At 37.8% G+C, this 24,435-nt stretch overlaps 1 protein-coding gene across 5 annotated transcripts in view; it reads left to right on the plus strand.

Annotated features, from left to right (window-relative positions):
- wcy (WW domain-containing adapter protein with coiled-coil wacky) overlaps positions 1 to 14,519 on the plus strand; it is a 50,442-nt gene extending 35,923 nt beyond the window's left edge. For 2 of the 5 annotated variants that reach the window (XM_067114406.1, XM_067114410.1), the window contains 3 exons: positions 4,183 to 4,358; positions 4,533 to 4,660; positions 8,989 to 12,369. In XM_067114406.1, the coding sequence (XP_066970507.1) occupies positions 4,183 to 4,358; positions 4,533 to 4,660; positions 8,989 to 9,064 (380 nt within the window). In that variant the 3' untranslated portion in view covers positions 9,065 to 12,369. Of the gene's footprint in view, positions 1 to 4,182; positions 4,359 to 4,532; positions 4,661 to 8,988 lie in introns of all 5 variants that reach the window. The other 3 variants (XM_067114408.1, XM_067114409.1, XM_067114407.1) reach the window with 2 other exon arrangements.
- Positions 14,520 to 24,435: the final 9,916 nt, after the last annotated feature.

The raw sequence follows: 24,435 nt of genomic DNA on the forward strand, positions 1-24,435 counted from the left end.
TTATCCTATAGGAGCTGAAAGTCAGCTCAGTGGTCTGGGTAAACTACTTTAATACTACTACTGCACTTTGAGGAAATGTCAAGATAGCAGTCATTCCAGGACTGTTCAAGGAGCAATCAAAGCAAGTTGCTCAGAAAAGAATGTTCTCCAATTTTGATCAGAGCAAGGGAAATAATAATTCAGGAAAACGTGGTGTTGAGCAAATTTTTGCCGGAAACTTGATCCAGACTCCAAGGCTTTTGATATCCCTCTTGGTGGTTTAAGCTTGTATGTTGGCTTGCTGTTCCACTGTCACTTCTCTTTTCTGAAGCAGAATGTCTCCTTCTCCCAGTTATCTTTTTAGCCCCAGCTACATTGTATCTTTGGGCCTATCAACATATAACATCTCCCTTAAATTAGCCAACCACACCTAGATCACCTAACATGCCCAAGATGCCTTGTACACTGTTGAAAGGTCAGATTTGATTATGCCAAATACAGTAATAGGGTTTCAATTGTTGAGGAATCTTAGATGGCCAAGGTTTTTGAGCTCTTCTGAATGAAGCTTTATTCTCAGAGGAATTAGATTGGGTTTGCAAGGAAAATGAACAAAGATAAGTTTTGGTCATCCCATGTGAACCTGCATTTCATTTTGCTGCCCTGTCAGTGCCTATGGAGATTGTACTTTATACACCAGTTGCCTTTCAGTAGCCACGAAAGTCGTTGCTTGTCCTTTACCTTTCCAGCACAGGTAAGGAACCTTGCCATTTTGTGATGCTAAGAGTTTTAGAAGAGTTACATCTATGTTTATGGAGGAACCTAAAGCTTTCTGATAGGTTGGTCAAGGCAAGTAGGAGGGTTTTTCTGCAAGGTTGATCATCCATTCTAATGATAAAGGAGGTCATGTATTTATTAACAGATGTAGTGATGATGAAAAGAGAAGCAGCTTGTGGTAAATTATTGGGCCCATGAATGCCTTCCTTTTCTCAGAAGACTGTGGTGAAGAGTTGGACTATACCCTGACATAACAACACTGAATGGCATCTTTTATGTGGGGAGTTCATCAGTACCTTACTCCAAGGTTTTGTTGGTGAGAAAGATGTTTTTTGCCAGGGCTCCTCTTAACACCATTTTGTCAGAGACAGGACCTTTGTTGGATCCCTTAGACTTTCTCTTGTGATAACACTTAAGACAGTATCAAACAAGAAGATGGTGTCCCACTTTCTTGCAGATATAGGAGTGCTTCTGTGGAACATTCACAAGAGGAGATAAGGATTTGCCTTTCCCACGGATTGCTCAGCATCCTTTGGGCTTGTTTCCCAAGTTATTGGAGGAGCTTGAAAGTCACTGAAGTGGAAATCTAGGTCATCGATACCCTGCGACGCTGATAATGTTGGCCCGTTCTGGAAACAAAAGGCTCCCATCTCCCTTTGTCCAGCCAACCCGTGAGTTTTGTCTCTTCTCACCAGAATTCATGTCTAATCCTATTAAAGGAAGAGCCGACATAATGTTCATGACGGTCCTGATATTGTCATCCTTATGAAACTAACCAATTTCATAACTTGATGATATCACTAGTTTGCTCAGTTCTTGTCCCAAAGTATAGGCAATTGGATTATTAGTATTCGCATTTGTAACTTGGATGTTTATAAATTTGCAATACACTTCCATTGGTAATTTTGATATTTATGTAGTTGCTTGGAGAGTCAGAAGTTTGTCTTACTTAATGTCAAGAAGTGCATTTTTAAAAGTTGGGAGGTAAGCAGTATTTCTAGGTGTGTGAAATTTGTGTGAACAGCGAAGTGCCCTTAGAACATACATTTTTTATGGGAAAAAGGTATGCCAGAAGTGTTTAAACTTTGTAGTGTTTGGTAAACCTACCTTTTACAACAGCAATATTATTTTTGGATGCAGGGAAAACAAGTGGTGACAACACACTTAGCCGTGATGTTAGATAGTGAAATGATCTTTTAACTAATTATCCAATATGTCAGTGCCTTGAATGCTGCATACGTGGACAGGTTCTTTGATGTTTTAAATATAACCGGATAGGAAGAGGTGGGACCATTTATTTACTAGTATATGGTTTTGTTGTAGCGAAGCAAAATCTTCTTTCTCCAGAGGGGGGTAAATCCATTTGTAGTAATGTAGTGGGGGCCACGAGTTGAACACACAGGCAGTCCCCATTTATCGGCGTGGTTCTGTTCTGAGGGTGTGATGATAACTGAAAATCTGCGAATTTCGGCGCTTTTTCAGCAGTTTTCGGGCTTATCGGCGCCGATTTTTGGTTATCGGCGCCTCTATTAGGTATGCATTGGCGCCAATACCCAATTGTCGGCACCGATAAGTGGAAATCGGCAATTTTCTGCTGCGAAAATTGCCGATTTTCGTCACTAAACAAGTGCTGTAAAACCGGATCACCATTAACCGAGTCCTCCGTTAACCAGGGACTGCCTATATCTTCAGTTTGTCAAAAATTAAAAATATACAGAAGCAGTCCAAGAAGATGAGCAGTGTTCAAAGCAGAGACAGAAAATGGATTAAAGGTTTAGATAACAGATGACAAATTTGAACATAATTATTAGTGGTAGTCTTCATACTTGGTAGTTTTGTCCAGTGGCTGTTGGTGAGAAAGGAGTAACAGTATTAAGACGAAGGATAAACAGCTGATGATATGAGAGGCAAAAATAGAAGTTTTAGGTACCAAATTATCTCCAAAATTATTGATAGGGATAGACTGAAGATAGTAACAGTTAAGGAAAGGGGGCACAATCAGTGGTTGTACCAAGCTTATTGCAAACAGCTTTGAGCCATTGTGAAATGAAGTGTACTTTTAATACAAAAAGCATTTGAAGATAAAAATAATTATGAAACTATTTTTTGGGAAGATTTTTTAATTGGTTTATATGTGAAATTTTGTATTCATATGCAAGTTTCTTTTATTGAATTATTGACTGAGGTAACATTTTTTCATGTGTAATGATCTTCACTGTTGAATGCAATTGTTCCTGCTGTAAAACCATGTTACTTGGTTGTCTAATTATAATGTTTTTTTGGTTCGCATACTAAATGAAAGATTTTAAAATTGGTAGGACAATGCAAGAGAGATTGTTTTCAGAAGTAAACCTTTTTGGGATACAAGGTTTTGAAATTTGCAGCCTTGAAGGTAGTCAACCAGGGAGTGAGTTACCTGTTATTCTCTCGGGGCACCTTTGAAGGATTGAATTGATTTTAGTTAAAAGCAAATGAAGGGGTCACTGTGGTCCAAATTCCCTTGAAGGTACACGCAATCGTACATCTTGTAAGTGGATGCTTGATTCCAAATTATTGAATGTTATTTCAGCAGTCAAGTTCAAATTATGGTTAGCCACAAAGTATTATTATAGTTTTTGCATGAATTTTAAAGTTAAAGCTAATTGAAAAGTTTGGACATAATAAGATTTGTATCTGTTATTTACCATAAGGTTCAACAAATTGGTGAGCTGAAGTTGTGGCTTGGCTGAAAAACGGTAAATAAAAAGTCAGAAGATGCTGAAATGGTAGTTTAATGAATAAAGAATGGTATTGGCCTGTTTCCATAAACAATTGGAGTCTTATAAAAATAATGAATAAAGAGTGTTAATGGCCTGTTTCCTTAAACAATTGGATGCTTATAAAAATCAAAAGATTCTAGCATGGACAACTAGGCACGATATAAAAAAACAGAAGAGAAAATGTAGATTTGAAAGTGCTTCAGTAAGCTTGAAGTCTATGGTACTCCAACCAAAGCAGCTTCTTGGTGGATTTTGTTGGCTAGACTATTGCCCTGTACAGCACTCTGTTAAAATATTCTGTGGTTAGACTCCATTAAAGCAAATTCTAGCAAACAGGCTATGTAGTCTCAAGGATTTTTTTTTGCCCACTTTACCTTGCAGGGCCATTGACCTGTATGTCTATCTGTCAAGGTAAAGTTTTTACAGTGCATAACTTTAGAACTGCTGTATAGGAGACAGAGCCTTATTTGGAATTTTTTTCCACTAATGAAAACTATGCAGAATGAAGCCAAGGTCATACAGTGATACCATAAGTCATTTAGAAGTTTGCTATGGTCAGGAACAGTGTGCTTCAGAAATTGATCATGTTTGGTATTAATCTGGAAACTGTATAAATTTAGCTTTAATGTGATGTTGAGAAATGTTTTAATATTTGTAATTTGTTTTCCAGTGGGTAGCCCAACCAGCAGTATTAACTCACTTCAGTCACTAACACAGACAGCCGGAGGATCTTTAGCGGGCTTGAGGCCTGTAGGGCCTACGTTAACACCAAGTTTAGCAAATTATTACAAGGAGTCTTTAATATCTCACGTACAAAATTGGCCGGCGGAGGCCTTAGAAAAGCCAGTAAGTAATGGTGATGTGCTTTATTGTAATTCTCCTTAAGGTTAAGCTTAGTGGTGTAGTGTCGAATTAAAAATTATCAGTATCTTTGCAAGGATACAACTTTTATATCTATAACTATATTGAGATTATTATTTTGAACCTTGGTGCATAAAGAATGCTGGGTTTTTTTTGTAGGCTCAGAGACTGTCAGAGGAAGCTCATTCTATTGGTAGTCTAGTGATGACGCGGGTATCTGCCGAGCTCAAGATGGCACGCTCCCTTGTTCGACTCGCGGAGATACAGGCCACTCTCCATGAACAAAGGTAATTTTGCTTCACTAGTGTTATATTAACCCAGGAAAATAGTTTGTTTTTATACTGAATCTTAACCTAATATCTTGATTTTTTATAAGGAAAAGAACTTATAGGAATGTTTGGTCTCAGTGGGCTCAATTGAAATCCAATCTTCGAAATTTCTCTTTCTCTGTGTCATGTTTAACTTCAAACTTTGGATAATAAATGAAGACCTTTCGAGTAATTTTCATTTCTTGTGTTTTCCTTTTCTTCAAAGATACCAGGCAATTCTGTCTTAATGAACAGTGAGCTTTATTTCTGTCAAGCTTTAAATTCTTAACATTATATTGTAGACTTTATGTAAGTTTTAAGGCAGATTAGGTGTAGGGTGTTTGCACTAAAATGTCAAGTTTGACCTTATTTTTGGTCAAGAGTATAAGCTATGTTTTCTATAGGGGTTAAGGGTTATCTTTGTTTTGCATGGTAATTTTGGACAAGCTGGCATATTTCTTGGTAAATTCAATATCCCAGTAGAAGAAAATATTAAGTTACTGGACTATGTAAGCTTCCCTCACTGAAGTCTCCAGATAATTTCACCAAATTATGAACTCTGAACAGTAAGATAACTTTCTAGTTATCTTACTGTTCAGAGTTAATAATTTGGTGAAATTATCTGGAGACTTCAGTGAGGGAAGCTTACATAGTCCAGTAACTTAATATTTTCTTCTATTGGGATATTGAATTTTCTCTCTATTTTTGTTTTTCCCCTAACATAGAGACAGGTCTTGCACTGATTTGTTGGATGGTTTGTCTTTTATATCTGAAGACTGAGACAACCTGTATATTAACAAAATATCCTTTACATTAATTGGTTATTATGAGAAAAACCGTTGAATTTAGTAGTTGTGAATGGTCTTGTGTATTGTAAAACTGTTTAACCTGACCAAATTGCAAATTTTGACTCCCAGTAGTTTCCCAAAGGTTATGCAGTTGAAGGTTGCAAATTGGACCAAGACCAAGTTGAAGAAGTTGGACAGCTGAGTAGGAAGAGACTAAATGCATTAGAATTAAAAAGAAAGGAAAGCAAGTGGGGCTGAAAAGCTATTATTTTATTCTTTCTTGAAATGTTCTGTGGAAGATGCAGTATAGAGTTACTCTTCTAAGTGGGATCTTCTCTACCTGTTCAGTGTCCTATCTTTGTCTTGCTTCAATTTTCACTTCTTGAGAACAAAGCTTTCAGATTAACACTATGAAAGTCATATAACTTGGGCTCTTGTTTAATTGTTAGTGTAATGAATGTGAAAAATAATCACAAATTTAAGGAAAAGAATATGTTGTCACACTTTTGAGATACCATGTCTTTTCAGTGTGGAAAATACTTAGTGTACATAAAATGTACACTGAGAAAAATACCAAAGTTTTAAAATAATGGTAAATAATATAACATTACTAAAAGCACTAAAATGAAGTAGTCTATTTCCCAGTACTCATTAAAGTACAAAAGGAATAAGATACTTGAGGTCAAAGTTAAGTAATTGCACTTGGAGACAGAGAATTAATAACAGCAGTCCTTTGGGCCTTTTTAACTTCGACATGGTGCATTGATAAGTTACAGTTAGAAAAACTAGCATTCAAGAATGATTCATTTACCTTCTTTTCGAGGTTTCAAGGTAATCTTCAAGTATGGTCATTTTTGGTTGTATTATTGAAGAGGGTGTTTGACAAATTACAATTTCTTATATCTTGTGTGTGCTCATTTTTAATGTTAACAATCTTCTGGTTCCACCCCATTGAACTTAATTACACTGATTACATGGTACCATTGAAATGCATGCACTCTGTTCACATTTTTTTTTTGCTGATTGGTAATTTACTTATTGGATTTTAGGATCTGAAAACCCTCTTGTAATCAGTGCTTCTGATATGAGCAGCAGTCTCAAGTCCAAAGGATACAACTTTTATAACAAAATATGCTTTAAATTAAGCAGTTTGAAATTCAAAGAGGGATTGCTCATGTGTTGTGGAAAGGATAAATCTTATCTTTTCACTAGTACAGTGGTACCTCGTTTGTCGAACGTTTCTTATGTTGAACGTTCCGTTTTTCAACCAAAATTTTTGAAGAAATTTTATCTTTTGTCAAACGATTACTCGTACTTCGAACCGACTGATTGTCTTGTTTATACTTGTACTCAACGGCCCACTGCATCCTACAAGAAAAACTTAGACATTTTTTTCCTGTACAGGTACGTACATAAAGCGCAAGCACAATATATAGTTTAATGATAACCAAATTCAACAAAATAAATTAAAGAATAAATCATTTCACAATGAAATATAGCATAAAAGATTAACAAAATCGTATGTCATTGTGGTGATGCACAGCTTACTTGAGATACAGGGAGGGAGCATTTATACTGTTGAGGAGAGAAGGAGACGAGACAGTAAAAACAGTAATGTGTGTACGTAAAAGCAGTAACAATTCACATAAAAAGTAAAAGAGGGAATTTCGCAATAAATTTAACATAATGATAGATTATAAAAACAAACAAATGCAATACAGTACAAATCAAAGTCTCTCTTGAGTGAGTGTTTGGAGCTCTGAGTGAGACAGTAGAGAGGAAGGGGGTTATATTGGGTGGGAGACAAGGGTCCACTTCCCACTGACTTCCCGGGCTTGGATAATTTTTCTCTTTTACTATATTTTGCCCGTTTCTTTCACTTACACTTCATTCGCCCAAATCAGCTCTTTTTGTTATGGTAAAATACCTATCGAGTGACACGCTCTTTACGATTTTTTAGCAGTGTAAAAGTAACTCGTCCCTACATCATGATACACACTGGCTCCGTGTTCAGCTTCTGCATGCCTTGGATTATTTGTTTAAACGATTCCTTGTGAAAAGTTATTTGATCTCTCTCTCTCTTTTTCTTACTTGCATTCTTTACTTATTACTTATTTGTCTGCAAAATCTTCATGTTTACTGGATTATAATTTCAAATTCTGCCATTCGCCAACATTAAGTTGATGCGTTGTGTCATAATTTCCTTGCACTCAAGAGCCAAGTGTAAACATGTCGACAGTTATACACGCGAGGGATTGTTTTCACATCTGCCAGACACCGATCCGATTACTCTCTCTCTTTTTCTCTCTCTCTCACACAAAATCGGACACACATACACTATTGATTCTTTTGATTATCCTTGCAAAATGTGAATAAAGCTGATTTTATCATCCTTGCCTGCTGCAACCATTTTGGTTTCCTCAACTGAATCCCGTCTTTCCTCCCTCAATCCCAGCTGGCCGCGCAACATTTTCACATTTTTTGAAGATTTTACTTCGTATAACGTACTTAACACTCTAAATTTAACTTTTGAACACATTAATAATAGAAAAAAAATTAAAAGGGGTGACTTTTTTGGGTGGGCTGTAAAGAATTATCCCGATTCCCATTATTTCTTATGGGGAAATTTGTTTCATATTTCGAACAAATCGCATTTCAACCAGCCTTCTGGAACGGATTAAGTTCAGAGTCCGAGGTAGTACTGTATTACGGTCTTTTAAACGTGTTCTACAAGCATCATCAGTAAAATTTTCATTAGCCATGAAGATTAAATATATTTAATTGGTTATCAGAATTATATCCTGAAATTTAAGGACTGTACAACTACTTGTAAAAATATTCAGGAGATAGTTGACATTTGAACATTTTTATAAAGTAAAAAAAATTTGAAGTAGGCTTGAGAATTTGTTGGTTTCTTATAAAGAGAAAACAGGTGTTTCATGATTTTATGAACCAACACATCCAAGAAAGGCAGTCTTTCATCATTATCCCACTCATACTTGAATGCAATTGTAGGTTGCAGGCTTTTCAAATACAGTAATCAAAACAATTCTCTGGCCAGACTATGAAGTTGTCCCAGATTTTATGTTAGTTGGAATACTTGGGAAAAGTTCAACCTCAAATTATTCCATAAATAATGTTTTTGCAACATTTATTGAACATAATTTAGTAATTGTTGCTGTACTAATTGGTATCTCGTGTCTTACGATGAAGCAGCTTTGTGGTTCCAATTTTGGTACAAGAAAGCTGGACCAAGTGTGTGGGATGACTGCATCCCTCACATAGGGCATTTTAAGTGCAGTGTTGCTGTAGTTGCTACCCTAGTTGCTACCCCAAAGAATTGAAAGAATTTAAAATAGGATATTACTGTTGTTTTATTATTTGGCCCAGTATTTGGTAAAGTCTCATAGTGTGTGTTGGCATGAATGATGAATAGATTTAGTTGTGGTGTGCAAATAACTGTTAAAAGAAAAAAAATGGGGCTTGCTAAGTAATTTGATTATGCTATTTGTTTTTCAGGATACTTTTCCTACGTGCTCAGAAGCGAGAGCTTGAAGATATGAAGTCACAGAATTGCTTCATGAGTGATACATAGTGCTGGGCACGGCTGTGATAGCTGCCCAGGCCTGTTGTCTTGACGTGAGACCTGCCTGGGAGTATTTATAAATTATATTTTCTTATTACGATAGAAATGTTAGGGAAGGGTCGAGATGCGGCTGCAAATACCAGTGCAGAGAAGTGCCGCTGTGGGCCAGGGCATATGCTGCTTCCATGTTGGATAGAGCAAACTGTCGTGTTCCTCAATGGGTCCAGCCTGCCCTTGGCCATCCTCAACCCATAATCCCGATGTCATCTATGTTCTGTGATTGACACAACTACACACCTAAAGGCTGAGTCTTCAGGTACAGCTGCTGGCATGTCACAACAGAAAAGACTGGCACTGATGCCGGAGGCTGGCACTGTTTCCACTTCATGGGGTCCTTAGGTTCACCCCTGCAGATAAGAGTGGGTCTTCTTAGGTTCACGATTTCTAATGTCGTTGTCATCATCATCATCGTCATCTTCTGTCCTCTTTGTCACCTTGTGTTCTTGCTGCTGGACTGGTCAAGCCCACTTTAATAATATCTGTGTCTTGGCTAAGCTCTCCAGCCCATTAGTTTTATTTTGCAATTCTAGCAGCAGCAGAAACTCCCTACTGGCGGGAACTTGCACTCCTCACAACAACTCCCAACTGGTACAGAGGGGAGTTGGAGTTCAGTTTGTGAATGTCCCTGCTTAGTAGTATAGGTTATATTTCATGAAGATTTGTCATTTAAACCATTCTCAAGTTCCATGTCCAAGAGCTCTTAATTTTATAGTTATCTGGCATGAAGTGTAGGGAGAAAGATTGTGATTTCATGGTTTGGAACATACCATTACTACTTGTTAACAGCATATGGCAGTAGCTCAAGATGTGGATGTTAAGTATGGAATGAATTGTGAATTTTTGTGAAATTTACCTTTTTGTGTGGTACATGTTCTGGTAAGGCAATTGAAAAAGAAGGCAGCTGACTGCTTATTACTGTACAATATTTATGTCAACATCACAGATTTAGCAACATCACAGATTTATCCCAGTCTTTAAAGGGTGAGTATGGTTTAGGATGAGTTGATGGGTAAGCAGTAAGTTGTTGTCTTTTTTAAAGCTTTACCTACATATTTATCTCCAGTACCAGTAGTTCCTGGAGTGTAGATGACTTTTCTGTACTGTAATCCTTTTATATAAAAGTGTTAAGTGCTCTCGGTGACTGTCCTGTAGGTCAGTACTTGGAGGAAATCCACCATTGGTTGCCTTTATTTATTAGTCTAATAAGGAAGGGAGCAAAGAATGTAGGGAAAAGTAGAAGGATGGATGTGTAGTAATGAGGAAGCTATTGGAAATTGGTGGTTTGGAATGGTTAAGGAATTTTGCTCATGTATTTTTTATAATATTTATTTTACATTGTGGTTTGGGAATGTTGGAGTGTGACACCAGCTATTTGTTGGTAATCCTATTTTGATAAGTCTAGAACACAATTGCTGTTGGTGAAGTAGTCGTGTATTTGTAATTTAGGAAGTTTTGCTTCTACTCAAGCCTACGCTATACCTTTGTTCCTTGCTCTGAAAGACCAATGATATTTAGCCATGAATGGATTTCTTCTGGGTACAGTCCTCTGTCCCAAGGGTTGGATTTAAGTCAATGTCTTCAGAGGATTTCATTGCCAACTGATTTGATGTTAATGGTATTTTTTTCCATTATTTATGTTTATAGAATTTTTCATTGCTGCAAACAGTCATGTAAATTTGAACTGGGCTGTGAAATGTTTTTAAATTATGTTTGTAAGACCATGAAATAAGTTGATAAATAATCATTTCTAAGTAAAGCAGGGCATTGAGTGGTTGATAAATATAGTGATATCAGAAGGTTCTACAAAGTGGGTGCATTGTTTTATTTATTTTTTATTGAATGTTAGAAAACCATATGTGTTTCTAGGTCATTTCTAAGTCAGCCTTATGAAGAGGGTGACAAGTAACTTGCTCTCCAGTCTTGGTTCCTAGATTTCATTTTTTCTTCCTTTTGAATGTAGTCCTGTCTCTATTATTTGGATTTTGTTGATATTTAATAGCTGAATGTACACTTTAATCAAAGGATAGCCTTGCTGCTTCTACAAACCTTATTACTCTTAGTAACTTCTCTTGGAGGCCATCATACATAGGGTTATTTACATTGAAATTGATAAAATATTGTTATTGTTATTTTTCAAAGTTGAAAATAGACTCCATAGGTATGTGTTGAACAGAAGATTTACGAGAAATGTGTTGAAGTTTTGTTTATCTTAGGTGTTTTGGGAGAACCAAATGGTGACTTAATTCAAAATTTGTCTTGTACAATAGGTGAAACCCTGAGGTTTGAGAGCTGATTTGTGTTCGTTATGCAACAATTTTTAATCAGGTATGAAATAGTAGAATTGTATCCTTTGTTACTGCATCTAGGCGTCTTCTCTGCATAAGACTACATCTTTGTTGTATAGATACTTAAAAAATCTGGAAGGTTTCATTATTTATGCTTAGTTACTCTAATAAATCATATTTTAGGTTTTAAATAACAGTTAGTAAACTTGAGAGGTTTATTTTACAGGAAACAGTTTGCTCTTAAGGAAGGACTTGTGACAAATTGACATTCCTCATAGGTAACTTGAGAATTTCATCAGTTTATCTGTAAATTAATAATCATTGTTAAATAGATATTACATGTAGCATTCCTACTACTTGAAGTTCAATTCCCCCTCCCTTTTCCCATTTAAGTTGCCTGTTAGCAGTTGGGGGTGATCTCTCACATGTGATATGGGCTAGCAAATACATTTTCATCAGGTAAGAATGCAAATAGATTTCTGGTTTTAAGGACATTGATGGGAGTTCTATTTCTGGCCCTTTGTGCAGATCATACTGGGAACTCAGATTGTTGATTGTGGTTATTTACTCAGGTGGATAACATAGTGAGAAAGTTAGGTTATATGTTTTGTTTGGTAGTGCATTGGTAAGATTGATTACTGTTGATGGTAGTGGTTATTTTTTTCATTGTTAATGATAGTATGGTAATTATTTTTTATTTTTGTAAGGCTTAGCTACCTCCCCTGATGAAATATCAAATTATCTTCTTGTAGGAATTTTTTTTTTTTTATGTAAGATAGTACTCGAAACATCAGCCTGATATTTCAGTGGTGACAAAGCCAAAGGTTATCAAAATTTTTAGTTTTAAGTTTTCTTTAAATGAAGATGACACACTGTAGCAAGGATTCTAGTGGATTTTATTCTCCAACTCTCTTTTGAAACAAGCACCGGTGAACCCTAGGTTAGATATGACAGATTTCTATACTTCATCCATTTCAGTTTAGGTTATTTTTGACATTGAAATTTATCATTTTTATGATTATCTCCTACACAAAAGTGCGTTACCTATACGTAGAGTTTATGAATTTTACTTAAGATTTCTTATTAAAAGTGCAGTACCTATATCTGGAGTAGGAATAGTTCACAAGATGGTTTCCCATGTAAATGCATAACAGCATTTTGTAAAAACCAGAACATTAATCTAGTACAGTATTTACAAGCAGAGGATACATGATTCTCGTTTATATTTAGAAGAAAAAATGAATAAATTTAGGATACGTTTTGTAAAGAACTTATAGTTTGCCATTGAACTTGAGGATGAGCTGGATGGGTAAATGTTGATTGATCTTGAAAATGTCTCATATGCTAGTCCATGCACAACTGTGTTGCTAGTTTTTAGTGAAATTTATCAAAGTAAGGCTTTTATGTTATAAAGTGGTTGTTTACTTTAAATGGACCTTATATCCAAAATATTGTTTTTGGAAAATAAAACTAGTTTGAAAGTGCGTCTATGCACAATTTTGAAATTTAGTGGGGAATGGAACTAAGGTTTCTTAGGTTCTTGTATTGTGATATTTTGAAGTGACAAAAGGAATATGAATCCATGAATTTCAATTTGTATTATTTGGTTGCCTCATCCATCATGTTTTTGAAAAATTCCTTGTATTTCAGAAATATTACTAATCAATTAACAATAAAAATTAAGGCTTGGCATTCTTCTAAAGCAGAAAGACTTGAATGTTTGTATGTTATTTGTAAATTTTCCAACACTTCCTTTCACTTTCATGTTGCAGACTTTTCTGTTAGGGAACATAGTGTTGTGTGGATGTGTGTGAAATTGACAGTGGCCGACTTTATAATGCACGAAGAACAGTTATAACTTTGTCCAGGTAAAAGCTAGTTCTTAAATTTTTTGAGTTTGAAATAAAGTTGTATGGGCTATTATGTGAAACTAGCAATTCCTTGTTTTGATTGCAATCCTAAGGGGGTTAGCTGATTATTTAAAAGTTCCCAAAGCCTGTGATGCAGTAATGATGTTGATGGTAGTGGACCAATAATTGTTTTAACTTTTGACAAAATATTTACCTCTCCATCCTCTTATAATTTTTTAATTGGCTAAATTCATATGGTTGATGTCATGAATGGTGCTAAATTTTTACAGGAAGAGTAAAGTTTGGACATAAAATTTTGAGCAACTTTATGCTATTGTATTCTTAAGCAATGATTGTCTTGTGTTCAGCAAGATATAAGCTGTTAATGCTAAGTTGAAATCTGCTCTTGCAGTTGTAAGTGCTACACTGAATCCTCATGTTGGTATCATCAAATCAAATTACTAGAAGAGCTGTCAGTCAACTACCATATGCTCCTGGGATGCCTCTCTCTTGCTTAATTTATTTTGTCATACTTCTCACTTGCTGGTGAAAGAAATAGGTTTTGTTAAAATGTGGATTTAAGGGTAAGCTATTATGTAAGTATTATTTCCACCCCCCCCCACGGAGGAGTAAATACAATATGAGGATTACATAATGTGGCAGTATTTATCTGCATTCCATTTCTGTAAAAAGTTCAGACATTTATATTCTATATGTTTGTGGGTGTTTCTTCATTTTCTCGCCTCCATTTTTCAGGTATATCTTTATAGTAATCTTTGAGGATGTTCTCACTCCATACTATTTTGAGAAAGTGATTCCATTTTAAAGGTTTTGCAATTTTAATTTATTCTTCTCCCACCCAGTTTATATCTAGTTGATGTCGTACCAGTTCCTGCGATTCTCGAGCTGCTCACAAGTGATTTTTCTGTTTCTGTAATGAAGTCTTATAACAGGTGGCTTTATTTTTTCACTTATTGAGATGATTTTTGTGCTATATCCTCCCAGTTATTAACCTGTATTACCTCATGTATTAAAGTGGTTAGCCTTTGTGAAATTGTGGATTCCGTTCAATCACTGTGTCCGGATTCAGCTTTTGTGTTTCCCTCCCATGTCATTTGTTGTCCATTCCCATAAGATGCTTTCAGTTAGTAGGGTAGGGGAGGACACCAGATTTATGGATTTTATTCTGTTCACTAATACCCAGTGAAATTTTTATTTGAACATCTAAAATTCATGAACTTGGTGACATGAGTCTTCCCAACTAAACTTGGGCACATGGGAAATGGTCCATACGATAATTGATTAATGGGAATATGGTCCATTTGCTGTGATTAGCAGATAGTCTTATTGCAAGACCTTGTGCTGTGATAAGCATATGGATTTATCCTGGTATAGTGGTATAGAACAACCACAGGGTTGGGCCTTTGTGACCATCTTTTCAGTGAGGCTACATTGTGCAATACCATTCATTTGGAAAGGACCAGTTAATGAGTAGATGAGGCTTTATTGTGCAGTGTTAGAGAGAACCTTATTGATAAGAGGATTATCAAGGCCCTGCTTCAAAAACAAACCAGGGCCGAGTTAGAAGAGGCTATGATGTAATGTATTTCTAGAATTCATAGAATGATGCTGGTAGAGTGGCCCAGCACGGTGGTCCATGTCCGGATGCTTGTACATAACTGTGATCCTGTTGTAGAGTTCTCAGCAATGTATTATTTTGTATTATTTTTTTTATATATATAAATATACATATATATACTGTACAAGAAAAGGGGCTGTTACTTTTTATTAATCCAGTGTCAAATTAATGGCTGCATTTATTTGTGGCCCGTTCATTGGCTACCGTGTCGATTGCCATTATCTTGGCATCGGGTCTCGCTACCATAAAAACATGTCGGAGGTTACAGTGGGTTGCAAGTGAGTGGGTTCTTAAGAGGCTATTAAAGTAACAGAGCCATCTTAATGGATTTTGATTATACTGATGTGTGTGTTATGGTATGCCAGATGTAAAAATTTAGTTATGCTGCCATTCAATCAGCTGTTATTTCAATGAGAATACTTCCAAAATCTAAATTTTCATTATTAGCCAGTTACCTGTCCATATTAAGCCCTGCCCAGGATTGGGAAACCTTTAAGGGTCACCTGAAACACGAGTTAGGGAATTAATTTATCACTTGGAACTTTGTTGATGGCCTCCAGCCTGGCCGTATGAAGGATGGTGTTGTCATTGCTTCTGGATAATCCCCTTTGTAGGATTCCTCACTGGTAACCAAATATAGCCTGGTCATTGCATCCTTAGTTGCTGGTTATTTTTATTTCACTTTTTGTTTTTTTGTTCCTCAGTGGCGATAACCTACATTGGTGGTCATCTGTTGCAAACTAGTGGACCTAGAGAGCCCATGTTTAGCAGGACACATTCACTATTTGTGTTGGTCTCCCCTTTTTCAACACTTGCTTTAGGCTAATTAGCCTAATTTTGTATATAATTCATTCCTTCTAAGAAAGGTTAAATAAAGCTGAGCTCCAACATTGTTTTTGCATAACCTTGTCTAGTATTTACTTGATGCCCTTCAGTTGGGGAGTTCAAGCAAAGGATTTGTAAACTGGTGGAAAATGGTTTATTCAAGATTTAAAGTTAAGTATGCTTGACACAGGTTAGTATTTGTACTCTTCAATCTCAGCTCAGATAAGGCAGTGTGGCCTTATCTTTCTAGTTTTTCCTCTACTTGTAGGGATTTTGGTCCCAGACAGTGCAAGAAGGGGAGGAGAACTTCAAGCCCTGTCCATGAATGGTTGACATAAAGCATTTTCTGAAAACTTAAAACACTTGGAGCATTACTGCTAGCACAATTTAACGTTATAGTAATGGATGAGATACAAAGTTGCTAAACTGTTAATTTTGAACAGTAATGTTTGTAAGTATGGATATATTAATTTATAAAGCAGTAAGAATTTATAGCAGTCAAGATATGGCCCATACTAACTTAGGTACACCAAAGAGTTTTATATCCGACAGCAAAAATGTATGTTGTAATAATCTATTAACAAAGACCCAACCTTAGACCTGGCTAATTTTAAGTGAAGTACCAACTTTTCCAACTCAACTCCAGTTACAAGGTAATGTAATCACTTAACACAAAATGTCAATATGCAGAGCAGTGTAATTCAAGCGTAAAAAAACAAACTGAGAAGTATATTTTTAGAAGATATTCATGAGTGAAGAGGAATTTCTGGACATAGGGTAAAATATTTATGAAAGGCTTATGGAGAAGGTTATTTTGCCTACTTTATGGAGGAGTTTATTTTGCCTACTTTAAAAATAGAGTGGAAAGTTTTAAAACCAGAATATTTTTGTAGTTAGTAAGTTTTGATTAGTCCAGTTGAAAATTTGCAACTACTAGCAATGTGACTAAGATCCGGGATAACTTTATAATGTACTTATATTTTACACAGCTTTTAACCCTTAAACGCCTACTGGACGTCTGGACGTAACATACGTCGACTAAAATTGTCTGTTGGGTGCCAAGTGGACGTACCGTACGTCGACTACAAAGAATTTCAACCTTCGGTCAACTTTAACTCGACCGAAATGGTCGAAAAACGCAATTGTAAGCTAAACCTCTTACATTCTAGTAATATTCAATCATGTACCTTCATTTTGCAACAAATTGGAAGTCTCTAGCACAATATTTCGATTTATAGTGAATTTTGAAAAAAACTTTTTACGCCCAGCGCTGTAACGCGGCTTAAAAATTTTCCAGAAATTCTTTCGTCATTTTATTCGTAATTTTTGCACTGTTCTATATTAGCCGTTACATAAAGTTTTATATATGAAAATGTGTGCAATTTCATGTAAATACAGCAAAATACAACCCATGGTTGTAGCTTTTATCAGTTTGGAAATATTTTCATATAAACCATGATAACTGCAAAAATTTCAACCGGTCAACTTTGATTTCGACTGAAATGGTCAAAACGCAATTGTAAGCTAAAACTCTTACATTCTAGTAATATTCAATCATGTACCTTCATTTTGCAACAAACTGGAAGTCTCTAGCACAATATTTCGATTTAGGTGAATTTTTAAAAAACATTTTCTTACGTCCTTGCGCCAATAACTTTCGGCCGAACATCTCAGAAATTCTTTCGTCACGTTGTCGTAATATTTGCACAGTTTTATATTAGTCGTTACAAGTTTTATATATGAAAATGTGCGCAATTTCATGTACAATACAACAGAAAATAACTCATGGTTGTAGCTTTTATCAGTTTTGAAATGTTTTCATATAAATCACGATAAATAGAAAAATTAGACTTTCGGTCAACTTTAACTTTCGACCGAAATGGTCGAAAACTGCAATTGTAAGCTAAAACAATTACAGTCTAGTAATATTCAATCAATTAGCTTCATTTTTCAACAAACAGGAAGTCTCTAGCACAATATTTCAATTTATGGTGAATTTTTGAAAAAAACATTTTTTTACATCCACGTTGCAATTCATGCATTTTGTGATAATATTTTCTGTGTTGCTTTGATCATTTTACAATTTGTTATATACCAGAATCATTGCAATTTAGTGTACAATACAAAAAAAAAAAAACAAAATAACCCGTTAGCTTTAGCCGTTTTGCTCACAGCGCGATTTGTATAAAATTATATATGAAAAATTTTTTTGGCTGTCATATATTTCAATATTTATATATGATAATGATTTTTTTCCATTTCTGATGGTTGCATACTAAACTTCCAACTTCAGGCAAAATGAGCCAAAAATTAACTCTTAATCTTAAAAACTAAGCGTGCTGTGATTTTTGAAAAAACTTTTTCGGCAGCTAACTCACCAACGCCGCGGCATACGGAGACGTTTTTGTAAATAGAGGCTCGGCGTTTAAGGGTTAATGAAGTACAGTATACAAGGATGGAAAGATGGAACTGTGGGGTTTTCCCCAGTTCTACCTTTACATCTCTTACTTCATTTCCTTTATTTTCTGGATCTCTTTATCTTGCTGTCCAACCAATCCAACTCTCTTTGCACTGTCTTAAGTGCTGAATGGTCAAGTGCCCCAGTGCTTACCTTGACAGCCTAAACTTCATAAATCACGACCTGTGTTAATTTGATAATGCCTAAATGCTGTATGTACATGTATATTTAGTTTAATAACCCATTGCAATTGGCACTGGGTACTAAACCTAAATTTCATCCCAATTTCTAAAGCTAGAGATTTTTAAACCAGAAATCAACACCTGGTACCCTTACAGCAGGGGGTTAATCTGTCAATGTGTCTTGGCATGATCCATTTTAAACATTACTGAAGGATTTTTGCAGCATCCCTTTGGTCCCTAGCTGCTCCCACTTTTTAGTCTTCCTTTACCTCCATTCCAGTTTCCTTACATCTTGCTGTCCCGCTTCTCTTAACTATTCTTAACGCAACTACAGGTTTTCCTCCCTGTCTCATCTTTAAATCACTGTACTGGATACATTTTCTGGATCTTCATTCATAGAGCACAGATACGAAGTGGACACAGGAGTTGCCAGTACAGTATCAACATGATGAGGAATGATATGGTAGTACATACCATAAGATTACTGTAGAGGAAAAATGAACTAAGTAGTGAAAGTAACACCTGAAGCTTGATTTCTTGGTTTATTTGTATATTGTAAATAGTTTAACAGGCCACCAAGCCTTATTTGGAGAGATTTAACAGCTCGGGACCCCTGTGGTTTATTCTCACAAAACTAAAAATTGGTGCAGAGTAAAATGGAAGCTGGACAGGCAGGAAGGAAAACTAAAGGGAGCAGATGAAGGGTCAAGGGCAGAAAGAAATGCAACAAGGGACTGAAGGACCATTGCAAATATCTTCAGTGCCATTTCCAATGTGACACCCTGCAAGCAGTACCTTGCTACTGGGAACAGCTAGTTGGTAATTAAGAAAGAGAAAACCAAAGAATTGTCAGATCTGAACCTTGAGTTCTGTGCACAATGCCATTTGCAATGACTAAGGTAGGTTTATGCAAGGTTGCCCTGTGGGGATATAATCCTGTGACAGCAAAAAATGCAAATGTGCAAAACCAAAGAGAAAATATTAAACAATATTTTGGCATTGCACTGAGGAAAATAATTTCTAATATTTAATGCAGAAAAACGACAAATGCAGTAAGGGAAGAAAGCTGTGAAAAAAAATGTGAATATTTGCATATGTATAAAACCTCCCTGCAGCCACGTAGGTATGTACTCTGTGCTCGTGATTAGATATATTTTAAATTTTCCAGAACATGACTGCAATGTACTGTACTGTATTTTGTTGATACATGTTCCATCAAGGTGCCTACGGACCCGAAAGGCCATCAATGCCCATAACAGAAATGACGCTTTAACACCATTATGCAGTGCTGTGTGGACTAATTATGTTCTTCTGTTTTGACATAAGCCATAAGAATAAAATCAAACAAGACACCCATCACGACCAAAGCAAAGAACCATTCTTTTGGGTAGGTGGTATCAGAGAATGTTTCTTGGCTTAAGTCTGGGTGGGAGATTTTGAGGGAGTGTTCTCTCATGGCTTACTGTGTCATACAGATGAAACCAATCAGTCTTGACAGCACGGGAATGTTATAGCATTACAATTACCTTAGACATGAAGATGACAAGAAAAAAAAAAATAAGGTCTTAAAAGGAAGAGGCTGTGAGAGTTACAAGAACTGGTTGCTGGATGTAATAAAAGTATCTGATAGGATATTGCAAAGGTTGAAGAAACTCCCAATTAGATGCATGCCTCTTGGCTTCATTGCAGGAAAAAAGCAACTCGTAGCACATCTAAACCTGAAGAGGAAGTCATTTAATTAGCAAAGATTTTTTTGTCAGCTTCCCAGCTAAAACCATACACCATCTGTAAAAAATATGGTTACTTTTGACAGACTTTTACTGTAACTGGGTGAAGTGACTCAACCAAGCTGTCAATTCAAGTCATGCCTAGCTATTTCACCTCTTATTTTTTTTTTCCCCCTACAGTAAGATACTGCCATTTAGGGTAGAGCAGTTTTTCATTGGAGGGGTGTGTAGAGCTTTCAGCTGGCACGCTGTTGGTCCAGCGTTCGAATCTCCGAGCGGCCAATGAAGAATTAGAGGAATTTATTTCTGGTGATAGAAATTCATTTCTCGTCATAATGTGGTTCGGATTCCACAATAAGCTGTAGGTCCCGTTGCTAAGTAACCAGCTGGTTCTTATAAAAATAAATCTAATCCTTTGGGCCAGCTCTAGGAGAGCTGTTAACCAGCTCAGTGGTCTGGTTAAACTAAGATATACTTAACTTCTCCTCCACTTTCCTGCATTTAGTTAACTTCATGCCCATACAGTAATTTTAGAAGCAATTTTCAGCAATTCTCCCCAACCCGTTTCCTGACTGCATTAACAGACTTTTGCAACACTGAAAAGTGAACACAATTACATTCAATGCAGTATACTGAAAAGTCAACAAATAAAAAGCCTCCATTTGTATGAGCCTGGACAAGATGAAAATTCGGGCAGAAAATGCACAGAATTAAGAGTGGACAGAACTCTATACTGTACACTCTTAACTCCACTCCTGGCGCAATAAGTTAAATGATAATGATAATTGTTGTTTGTATGTACCCATTACAATCTAGAGAAGTTTTCCAGCATCCATACACTGTTTTGCAGCTGGAGATTTTCAAGTCCACTAAATTAAAGTTGATAAAATTTCATTTCTGTAAAAGGTTTTGGCAATTTTGTTTACGATTTAGTACTTTTCACCCTTTTTTCAATATACAGTACAGTATCTTTTTTTCATTCTAACATCATATAATTTCTATAAACATTACTGAAAACTAATTTGAATGTGCATTACTGTGCAGATAATAAGGAGGAATGAATCACTGTGGTATCCTATTAATAACAAACAATAGAGTTTTTCCCTATCTTTCACAAGAATGGTTATTCAGTCTATATTTTTTGAAGGTCAGGCACTGTTAACAGACCTCCTGTCTTCTTTTATAGGAGTTACCCATGTCTTTCATTAATTCCTTCCATAACAGCTGAGATGAAATGTATTTTCCAACATCTTCAGTTAAAATCAAGTACAGTACTCAGCTGAATTGCGTGGGATTATACCTTGTTCATGACCAATGTATGCTATGAAAAGCCCCACTCTCCACTCCTAACTTAACTGTGTCACAGATTCAGAGAATCAGGAATGTGTAATTAATGACATGGACCATACTGGAAATAGCCTGGTAAACAATACAAAGGCCAATAATGTTATCTACAAGGGTGACCCAGTGGGACCCAGCAACTCAAACAAAATCCAGACCTCGGCAAGAATCAGGAAGTCAATTACGGATTCTAAAACAAAGACCTTTTCACTCATGGACTGACAGACAGTCCAACAGGAACCTGGAGGGTCCAATCACTTTTCCAAGAGGTCCATGGTACCTCATTCAAGGAAAATTATTAGCAATTCATCATGATGTAGGGGGAGGGAACTCAATCTACACTGCTCATGTGGGAAGGGGTTACTCAGGTACAGTCAGTCCCCAACCTACATGTAACCAACGCACAAACTTGAAAACGCAGAAGTCCTACAGGAACTGCCACATGCACTAAACACACCAGGAACATACAAAATACACAAAATTCAATTCAAATTCAAAACTTTATTCATATGAATACAATTAGTAAACATATATAAAAAATATAAGTATTGGTAAAAAAAAAGATGTCTAATGACCTGATAAAATCAGCCACCACACAAATAATCTAAAATTTCTTTCAGTTGTACAAAACTTAAGTTACACGAACTAAAATTTTCTTTACAGTCACTAAGTTCTTTTAATACTGACACTCCATTTCTTGCCTGAGTTTACTAATCTATCCAGTTTCATTTTGATTTCAGTTTCATTGTATACAGAAGACTGTGAAGTCCCCGCTCAACGCGTTCTCTATAATGAACATCCCGTTTTCTGCGGTGCCTTCACATAGACCTGGGGTCAGCGAAATCACGTGTTTACCACATTTGTAAATTATATATTTTATTGTCTTTCCGAATGATCATGCTTATGTATATGTAACGAAGTATTTTTGTAACACGTCAGACATTATTAATCACTATGTTTTCTGTATGAATTTGTCCTGTTTTTGTATAGAAATAGTTTGACCTCAGGTCACCTGTAAATCTTTGTACCCGCAGTCTCTGCTATGTATGCAGACGTCCGCATGCTGCTTTATAAGCGGCTTGCTTCATCAATAAATCAGCAGTACTTGGCTTCCTGCTCATTATTTTGCACCTCTCTCACAGTGGTGACCCCCGGAGTGGTTCCCAGAAGCCATTAACGGACCCAAACGGGGACTAAGTCTTGGCCCAATGAACCTCACCTATGCCCCTAACGGACTAACTACGGCGCTCTAACAAGGTGTTTGGGCGTTTACCGACCCTCATCGGCAAGTTGCCAGCGTCATTAGCGGACCCACACGGCACGCTCTCCCAATGTGTTTTGACGCAAGTACTCCCTCACACCCCTACTGAGAGTGTGAAACAAGTAGGACGCGGACATTCCCAACCCCCTCCTGCACGCACCTCCACGCCGGCACCTGCACCCGACACAATGACCCGCCTGACGGACCAACCAAAGACGGCCTTTAACATAAGGCTGCCGCCATTTACCAGGGAAAACGCAGCGTCCTGGTTCTACAGGGTCGAGGGGCAGTTCAGGGTAGCAGGCCCAACGAACGAGGTGTTAAAGGCCGACATCGCCATCAACGCCCTCCCGGAGAAGATATACAGGAAGGTCGCCCGTGGTTATTGACGACATCAGTCCTCGCCACCTTCCAAGAACTAAAATCCACTCTCGTCAAGACCTGCTCCCTGCCGGTCTCTGAGAGAGCTGCCTGCACCCTCAACCTTGCCCTCAACCCCCAGCAGGGGGAAACCTCTTGGAAATGTGGCATGCCCTCCAGGACCTCCTCCCTGAGACTGACAGCAATGGCAGACGCAAAGAAATCAGCCTGTCAAGGGAGATCTTCCTGCGGCAGCTACTGCCGGAGGTCCTTGGACAGATCACGGACGCATATACCCTTCCGGTCGAGGACCTGATCAGGGTAGTGCAGCAGCTGATGGATTCCACGAAGGCAGCCAAGCAGGTGACCACGCCCACACACTCCGCCAACTGCCTCCTGCCGGAGGACCCCACCACGGAGCCCATCAACGTCGTTGAACAGAAAAGGCCGTCCCACCAGCAGAAGAGGGAGGGACCGGGGCTTTGCTATTACCACCGGAGGTTCAGGAGAGCTGCCCGGAGATGCGAAGCCCCCTGCCTTTTCTTCCCTTCAAAAAATGGAGGTGGCGGCAGCAACAGCAGAAAAACCCAGGGGCCCCTTACCAGTAGGGTTCTACGTCCGCAACACCATCTCTGGCAGGATGATGTTGGTCGACACTGTAGCTGTGCGTTCAGTGTTCCCACCTTCAGGAGAGGACCACAGATGCCCGCTGGACCCAACTGCCTACCTGATGGCTGTGAACGGGTCGCCCATCCTCTCCTACGGCACCAAGCTCCTGTCTATCTCCATCCTTGGCTGGAGGTACAGCAGGGAATTCATCATCGCCGACGTCAGAACCCCACTCCTGGGGGCGGACTTCCACTTCGGCCGCAAACGGCTGCTGGAATTGACTCCTGCCAGTTCCTGCCTTTGTTGCTGGGCCCCAAGGAGTCCGCCATCTGTTCCGTCATGCCCCACCAATACGGTTCTCTCCTGAAGGAGTTCCCGGAGGTCTTCAAACCCGAGCTCCGCCAGATGCCCGGGGCTCCTGCAAAACACGGGATGTACCACTACATCAAAACGAAGGCCCCCCCGACACATGCAAAGTTCCAATGGCTTCCCCCGCAGCGCCTTCAGGAGGCCAAAAAGGCCTTCGCTGAGATGGAGAGGATGGGCATATGCAGGAAGGCTCCCAGCCCGTGGGCATCCCCCCTTCACATGGTGCAGAAAGCGGACGGCACCTGGAGGCCCTGCGGTGACTACAGGCGGCTGAACCTTGCAACAGAGCCCGACCACTACCCTCTGCCCAACATGCAGGACCTGACGGCCTCTTTCCACGGGGCCAAAATATGCTAAAGAAAAGGATTTTGACAAAGGAAAAATCTATTTCTGGAGAGGGACCCGTGTCACCCG

This window comes from Macrobrachium rosenbergii, chromosome 13 (genome assembly GCF_040412425.1).
Source record: "Macrobrachium rosenbergii isolate ZJJX-2024 chromosome 13, ASM4041242v1, whole genome shotgun sequence".
Taxonomy (NCBI): domain Eukaryota; kingdom Metazoa; phylum Arthropoda; class Malacostraca; order Decapoda; family Palaemonidae; genus Macrobrachium; species Macrobrachium rosenbergii.